The sequence below is a fragment of the Physella acuta genome, unplaced genomic scaffold (assembly GCF_028476545.2).
Source record: "Physella acuta isolate Inbredline_101_S28 unplaced genomic scaffold, ASM2847654v3 ptg000373l, whole genome shotgun sequence".
In the NCBI taxonomy this organism is placed as follows: Eukaryota; Metazoa; Mollusca; class Gastropoda; family Physidae; genus Physella; species Physella acuta.
The window spans coordinates 915,986-925,008 of NW_026731892.1; the positions used below are offsets into that span (position 1 = coordinate 915,986).

General features: G+C 34.3%; 1 protein-coding gene across 1 annotated transcript; it reads left to right on the top strand.

Moving 5' to 3' along the window:
- Positions 1 to 4,285: 4,285 nt before the first annotated feature.
- Positions 4,286 to 5,580, top strand: LOC131941809 (uncharacterized). The gene is made up of 4 exons (XM_059301348.1): positions 4,286 to 4,342; positions 4,472 to 4,887; positions 5,048 to 5,185; positions 5,487 to 5,580. Exons 2-3 carry the CDS (start codon positions 4,472 to 4,474, stop codon positions 5,178 to 5,180), a joined length of 549 nt encoding a protein of 182 aa, XP_059157331.1. The 5' UTR covers positions 4,286 to 4,342; the 3' UTR covers positions 5,181 to 5,185; positions 5,487 to 5,580.
- Positions 5,581 to 9,023: the final 3,443 nt, after the last annotated feature.

The following is a 9,023-nucleotide window of genomic DNA, read 5'->3' on the forward strand; positions in this document are numbered from 1 at the left end:
CAACACGTATTAACAGCTGCATCAGTTTGCCATTCTAAAAATAACCATTACGATGCATTGCAATGTTTAAACAACCTCTACGGGTAGTACCACTTGGCAAGAGGGGTGTTAAGTTTAAGGCAACTGTATAATGCATTTGCTTACGAATAATCGAATTAGAAAACGTTATACATAAAACTTCACACATAATTACTTTATATATACAGTTTGAATCGTGTGATTAATTTTAAAAAATTACAATACAGAAAGAAATACAACTGATGTGGCACCTCTATTTAAATCTACTTATGAGCAAACTGCGTAGTGGTGGAGAAATTTTGATACGGTCAACACCGTCATCACGATGAAGTAGTAGTATTCTTACAGTTTGGGCGATAGTGATTACGATTACAAATTATATGAAACAGTTACAACCCCCCTCCCCCATGGAACCCTCTGTAAAAAAATAAATATTGTGATAATACCACTGCTACTTATTTAAATCTATTTCTCTAATATATATTTGTGTAATATATCTTTGTGTAATATATATGTATGTTTAGAACAGTCATCTAAAAACTGACGCTATGTTCACTCTGAGTTGGTTATCTCCCCCCCCCCCCCCCCCACACACACACCTCACCACCACAATTGCGTAGAGCGACATCAATGTCACACCTAGGTATACACTGGGTTGGATAATTGACCTAAAGTGAACGAACAGTGGTGAATGAAGTTAAACCCAACCCACCCCGAACTCAGCTGTTAAGTACATGTAGAAAAACGCGTAATGATGTACCAAAGTACCATGCAGAGTTTCTTCCAGGCATCTCTTCGGGGTGGGGGGGGGCTAAGCCCCCCCCCCCGAAATTTTTTTTACCCCCCCCCCCCGAACGAAATGAAATGTATATCATTTATATAGAAAATATATACTTTTAACAGTGTCCGCCCCCCCCCCCCGAAGAAAGTCTATCGCCCCCCCCCCCCGAAAATTTCAAGTGCCCCACCTGAGAAAAAAGTCTGAAAGAAACACTGGTACCATGCCGCCAGAAAATTAGCTTTTTAAACGTAAAACTCTGTGAATATTGTTTTTGCAATTACCAGTAAAAAGGTGTGTGAGCAATACAGTGATCTAACCCATACCTATCACTATGTTAAAAAATTATCTTTATAGAACACAAAGAAGCAGTAGTTAATTAAAATATATGATCTGAACTAAAAGACCGATGTTAAGTTAAATGTAGGCTGTTATTTCGAATGTTCTATTTTAACAAAAAGCGTACTTTTATACCAACTCTGATTTTAAAAACTTTTATTATGCTGTAATACTTTAGCATTTATGATGATGATATATTAAATTCTGATTATAGACAAAAACATTTTGTAAACACGAATAGTGATAAATAATTTCATTATATCCTTAAGTAATTATCTGTTTTGACATTTATAAAAAAAATGGGTAGATATATACATATTTATATTAAGAGAGTGATTATTTCCCCTATTTCACTTGTCTTAAATAATTTCCCAGGAATTATTATGTAAGAATTTTTTTTACAAGAATTACAAAACAGCAGAGGCGTAACGACCCTTCCCGGCTCCCGGGGACAAACTTTTCGATTTGCACCTCCCCCTCAAGATTTTGATTTGCACCCCCCCTCAAACTTTCGATTTGCACCCCCCCCTTGAGATTTCCATTGCACCCCCCCCCTCAAACTTTCGATTTGCACCCCCTCAACCTTGCAATTTATTTTTCCAACCCATTTTGGCGCCCCCTAACGTAGGCGCCCGGGGACATATGTCCCCCCCCCCCCGACCCCCCCCCCCCTCGCTACGCTACTGCAAAACAGATTGTGTTACGTTCATTGTTTTTGGTTGTAGTGTGTTTGTGTGTGTATATATAAATATATATATATATATATATATATATATATATATATATATATATATATATATATATATATATATATATATATATATATATATATATATATATATATATATATATATATATATATATATATATATATATATATATATATATATATATATATATATATATATATATATATATATATATATATACATATACATATATATATATATATATATATATATATATATATATATATATATATATATATATATATATATATGTTTAGAGTGATACAATTTTTATTTTGTCGGCCTACATTGTGTGTTTTTTCTTATTTCTTCAGAGTGCTACTTTCAATTTATTTTACATCATAGCGAAGTAATGACATACAGCTAGTAATTATATATATATATATATATATATATATATATATATATATATATATATATATATATAATACACGTATATAGAACGTGTTAAAAATTCGGCGCCTTTTTTTGCTCTTTTCGCTCCCCCTACAACGTAAACCTCGATACGCCTCTGGAGGAGAGGGAAGGGGCTAGAAAAAGTAATCAGGATCAATTTATTTGAAAACCTGTAATTACATTCTAATAACCCATCGGGACTACGGCTTAGGTTCAAGGACTACCATTGATACAACTACTAGCAACTGCCTGCTACCACTAGTATAAATTTAAAACATTTCTGCTGTTTATGACTAATGCTACTATAACAACTACTAGCAACTGCCTGCTACCACTAGTACAAATTTAATTTTTTTTTGCTGTTTATGACTAATGCTACTATAACAACTACTAGCTCATATAACTCATGCTAACACTACGAATTATATCCGAAAAACACGCATATACAAGATTTAAGAAATTACTGTTGAATAAACAATAAAATATTATAAAAGACTAGATGCCCAGCTTCGCTTAGGCTTTCGAAAACATAGAGAATTTGAATACTTAATTAATTCGCCCATATAAGGCGCCGGTCAGTCGAGGTCAGTTTTGACCCCCTCATCGTAGACTTTTTTGGCCAACCGGCCCCCGTGTTCTGTCGCCCCAAGGCAAGATCCAGCCAAATTTGAAGCGCCTGCGGCGCCGGGAAGTGCCCTATCGGGCACCCGACAACTTAGCTTTATAGATCATCTAGATCTAGATCTAGATCTAGAATCTCTAGATCTAGATTATCTAGAATATCTAGATCGAGATCAATATCTAGATCTAGAATCTCTAGATCTAGAATCCAAATAGATAAAATACATTTTTTAAGTTTAGGCCGAGAAAATCGTATTGTATACATTTCATAGCGTACATAGCTCTAAATCATATTTGAATGAAATAGTTCATTTCTTTTTATTCTAAACTCGGAAGATGACGTCATCAGTTTCGTGCTCTTTTTTTAGTGTAAACAATAAGCGACGTCATTGTTAAAAGCGTTCTTGTCTCAAGTTTATACACTTTTCCGGTTGCATAAACTCGGAAGATGACGTCATCAGTTTCGTGCTCTTTTTTTTAGTGTAAACAATAAGCGACGTCATTGTTAAAATCGTTCTTGTCTCAAGTTTATACACTTTTCCGGTTGCATAAATAATACTGTTTCTCTACATTCGAATACGCCTTTATTTTTTATTTTTCTTCTTTAAATAATTTTGTGGTTATACATTTAAAACATCTAACATATTTTTTTCAACAAAAGTCCGTATAAAGGTATCCATATATCGCTGCCGAAAATATTTTGCGGACAGAGAGAAGTGCGCACATGGGGAATTATATATTAGGATTGTTGTTTTCCTATTTTACTTTTTAATAGCGTTCATATCAAGCTTTTTTTTCCAGATAATATCTTCACACTGGCTGAAGTGTTTAATTATGCATTTTGCTTAGAGCGCCTAACACCTTTATTATTCGTTCCAGTGATGCAAGCACTATTTGTATTTATTAATGGAGTTATTTTTTCCATAATTTAAAAGCATGTATATAATTTAAACACTTTGTAAAATATCAGTTAACATTTTAATGCAATTAAAATCAGTTGTTACACTTTTACAGCCGAATTGTAAAAAACAAAATAATTACCCAACAGTTTTATTTTTTAATATGAGTGCCAGACAGTTGTAAAGTATTCATTCATTTCACGCGACAGTCAAAGATATATGAATAAATTATGAATATGATTAAGTGTAATTAATAAACAAAATCTATTGGTATCATTCAGCACCGTTTGAATACACCGCATCTAGTTAGTTGCAATCTGTTTTATCAAAAAGTTATGACCGTAAAACGGAAAAAAATAGCTCCAACCGTAAAAGGTGCGACGAATTCGCTCTTTTTTATGAGACAGTGTTAGATATATGAATAAATTATGAATATAATTAGAGACAGTTATTAAAAAATGCAATATAAAAAGTGAACAGGAGAACAGAACATCATCTGCTACACACAGAGCTTCTACAACTCTTCGGACCAACTATCAAAGGTAAAAGCAAACGTTCTAGATACTGGTTGACTCTAGAAAATAAGCATTTTACTAGTACAAGAATAACGTTTCTAAGTTTAATGTTAGACTAACAGTAAGTATAATTTTTATTATTTTCCTATCGTCCAGATGCGTTTGATTTACCTGACGGTGCTTTTGGTAGCATTTGCTCTGGCAAATGGAGCCACTGACAAACTACAAAGAAAAGATCTTCTTGGTGGTCTTCTTGGCGGCGATGGTCTTCTAGGAGATGATGGTCTCGTCAATGATCTTCTAGGGGGTGATGGTCTTCTTGGTGGTCTTCTAGGAGATGATGGTATTCTTGGTGATCTGATCGATAGTATTCTAGGTCCCAATGGTCTGGTGGGCTCTTTACTCGGTCGAATTCTTGGCCCCGATGTAGTTGGAAGTCTTTTAAGCGATGCAGGCATCAACTCGCTTTTACAGTCGGTAGATAAAATTGTCCAAACTGTGTTCAACGTTGTAGATGAATTACTGAAAGACGTGTTGGCAGCACTACAAGGCGTCATCCCATCCAACACCAGGTAATTTGATGAAAATATTTGCAAGTATTCATTTTTGATTGAAAAATCGTAAAATATAAAAGAGTTGTAGCTCATTAAATGAAATAAAAACATTTCGAAAAACTGGAGTAAAAAGAACAGTATCTGAAATAACCAGAATATATTTTATTTCTAATTAAAGCGAGGTCATCAAGAAATTTGACACCATTGCCTGCAATAAACTGTGCCCAGTATGTCAAGCCCTCCCACAAGTTGAGCTTCGACCAGTTTGTACTAACTACTGCAAGAGCACCTGTCGTTGGCTGTTTGGGTAAATAAGGTACGTTTTGGTAAAATACTTATCTCATCTTTAAGATATTTGGAAGCACTTACCTTTATAACATAATTATGTTTCTAAAAGAACCAAACAAAAAATCTTTTGGTTGGCGCTATAGATTATACGTCTCAAACAAATAAAAAGGGTTTTGTAAATGTAATATGTCTATTACATTCTTTCATAATATCTGTTAGGTTTTTGTAAATGTATTTTATTTGCTATTTTTTTATGTCACCTTAACGTGATTTAAGGTACCTAGTTCATTAAAGTTTTTATAATGATCATAAATCTATTGTATTTACAGGCAGAGAAAATGAAATATGGATGTTGCCATGGAAACATGTGTTAAGGTCCTAATTCACTTTGTCTCCAAATAAAATATTCTTTGGGTAAAAAAATATTTTGTGGATTTGATTTGTATAAACGTAGGCCTAAACCACTGACCCAGTGTATTTAACTGTATTTTCAAAGCTAGTACTTCTCTCGTGTTGGAGAGAACGGTCATTGAAAACTATCGGTCCTTTAATCATAGCAAAACAACGCACTGGTGAAAGGTTTTAAAGTGCATAACGAAAATACGCAAGCTAACTAGCAAAATACTGTTTGTTGTATACTTGGTAAGGAAGATCAGGGCTTTGCAATTCTGTCCGCGTGTGTGTGTGGGTGGGTAAGTGTGTGTGTATGTGTGTGTGTGTTTATGTGTGTGCGTATGTCTGTGAACACGATAACTTGAGTACCGTTACAGCTAGGTTGATGAAATTTAATACGTAATTATTATATCGAATTTGTATTTCTGTTTCATTTTTTTCAGCGCTTTCTGGTAAAAAGAATTTGAACATATTCTATTTTAAGTTTTTCAGAAGCCTCTAACTTGAGTACTGTTTCAGATAGATAAACGAAATTTCACATATAAGTAAACAATCAAATAACGAAAGTAAACAAGCTAGCAAGCAAAATATTGTTTGTTGTACACTTGGTAAGGAAAAATAGACACCCATTTACAAAGCAATTCCTCTAAAATTACCAAAAATGTCTTTATAACTTGACCTTTATGCAGATATTTTGGTAGATTTCTCTAAATTCGAAAAATATGGAGTTTTATAAAAGTATGTCTAAACTCACGGGTCCGATGTATTTAACTACTAGGCTCCTATTTCTGACATGCTGGGAAAAAATTAATTGAAAACAACGTGAGCACATTTTTTCTATCCGTAAATAGTTTTAAAAAAGAATATGTAGAAGAATACCGTCTTTTAATGTAACACTACTTCAGTGAGGATAAGGTGTAATGATCACCCACTGAGGTGTGGTGTGTTTACGGGCTGACCCTGAGAGACAACAAAAAACAATGACGCTTGTTTCTGGATCAACTTATTTATTGCACACAGAGAATTGTAATTTCCATTACAATTGCAAGTATATGTAGCCCTTTATCTTTAAGTATCTATAGATGACTCTGGTTATTCTATATCCATGTCAGCAACTGTTCCCGTCACCCGCTGCCTGAAGTTTGAATGACGTCGACACAGTCGCAACTACCCAGAGTCCCAGAGGTCACATGATATGGGAAACACGGGGATACATTGCTCACAGAAGAGCATAAAAATAATATCAACAGTTGCGGTTCCACGGGGCCACAACCAAATGTTTAAATTATCCCCCCGCCCTGATTGGTAACCCATGGTATGTGTAACAATAACAATAATTTTCATTTCCATCCTTTACTTTCCAGCAGTTCAAAAACAATTTCACGTTAAATGACAGAACAATAACAGCAACCGTGTAAATTAAAAAAAAAAACACCAACAAAAAAAATGTATTTTCCAATAAAAAATCAAAACAAAACAAAAAACAAAGAAACATTTTCTTAGCCTATATATTTCATGTTGGTCTATATAATATAGTTAAGGGTGGAATGGTTGTTTCCAAGAGGACCTGGTATTAAAATAGCAGCCCCCTACAGATTAAAAAAAATTTATACTGCACCTTTTTTTCCAGCCGAGCACATTGTTTGGTAGATATGTTTTACGAATTTTTTTCCCAGTGGCTCATCAAGATTTTAATTTTAGTAATACTAGAGGCCCAGTCTACCCTTCAATATTGCTCTTTCAGAGAAATACGTTAAGTTTTGGAACATGAGTATCTTATCACACAGTAAACTTAGTAATTAAACATACAATAAAATGGAGCATCCAATAAAATTATTGCATCGACCAAACAGGTTTTTGTGTTCATAGTTCACTATTCACATTTTGTTTTTATCTTAACCTACATTTTACGGTAACGCGATATGTTTCATTTGGAGCAGATGTTGACTCAACAGAATGTTTTTCTCAGTTGGAAATCCAATACAAATACAGTTCTCTCTACTATACGCGAGATAAATAACTCAATTGTAAAACCGATCGTACTTTTAATAAAACGATAGAACTTGAACTTGTAAGAAGTTTTAAAGTGCACAACGAACGTACACAAGCTAGGCAGCAGAATATTGTTTGCTATACTATTGGTAAGGAAAAATAAACACCCACTTATAATACAACAACATAAAGCTTTAATTACAAGACCTTAATACAAGTAATTCTTAGGTAGTGCTGCACAGTTGCACAATATAAAAATTAAATGTATTGAGCTAATAAGTGTCTGTTTGAAAAAACTTATTATCAACACACACAAACACACACGTACTTGCATACATGCACATGCATTAACACAAGCACGCACGAACACACAAGCAAAAACACTAAGATACATACAGTTTGTGGCCAATGTCCCTCTTGCAAGTTTCCTGCACAAATATCTCCACCTCTACCCTCACCCACACTGTTTAGTACAACCACGATCTTGTTGCCATTGTCGGCAGTGCATTCGTTGTTTTCAAACACCTGAAATTCAAAGTAAAAATAAAGCAAGGTAGATTACTTTATTTATTACTCGCCTTGGTCTCAAATCAAAGCTCTGTTTTTGTCATAAAATCGCCTTATTTTGGTGAAATTGAACTCTACTAACGTATCAACTGTACTATCACTACGACTGAAGAATGTTAAAATGAATGTAATTCGAGAGATGTTTTGGTCAAAGCAACATACGGAGGTGTAGCATCAAGTAAACAAGAGGACTGCCACTACATGTATATAAAGAGAACCACTGGCAGTAGTAGTTATCTGGCTGCTGAACTTGTAGAGCTGTTCTTTGACTTTGCAAGTGACGTACCTAGGCCTTCAAATCAAAACTATCAAGGTAAAATTTTTCACAAATGCAGAAAAATATTCTAACTATTAAACAAAAATATAATTGAATGCAATAAATCTTTAGAGAGTAAAGTATCAAATATTCAGTAACGTCTATGATTATAACGGAAAGCTAACCAAAAGCGGTTTAAATATAACTGACTTATTTTGTCAATACTTAAAATCCTAACAAAAATATAAATCGAATTTTTTCTACACGCATATAAAAAAAACGCGTCTCTTTTACAATAACTTCACCAAGAGAATTTTTTTAACAGAAATAAAAAGTTAAAGCGAAGTTTAAAAATTCATGTTGATTTGTATTATCTTTGCTTCACAGATGCGTCTTTTAATCATCCCTTTACTTGTTGTTTTTGGGACCAGGACACTGCTAGCAGAGACAAACGCTGTTGCAGATGCTGAACTAAATATTAGTGGAGGTGGAGGGGGTGGTGGTCTGCTCGGGGGATTATTTGGTGGTGGATCTAAGGGTGGAGGTTTGTTAGAGGGCTTGTTGGGTGGTAGACCTGGGGGAGGTTTGTTAGGGGGCTTGTTGGGTAGTGGATCTGATGGTGGACTTTTGGGAGGTTTATTAGGTGGTGGAAATGGCG

Bases quoted from the DNA above. Each gene is read 5' to 3' on its own strand.
- LOC131941809 (XM_059301348.1), top strand. From the start codon at position 4,472: ATGCGTTTGATTTACCTGACGGTGCTTTTGGTAGCATTTGCTCTGGCA. The intron at 4,888-5,047 runs GTAATTTGATGA...TTCTAATTAAAG, and splicing joins GTCATCCCATCCAACACCAG to CGAGGTCATCAAGAAATTTG.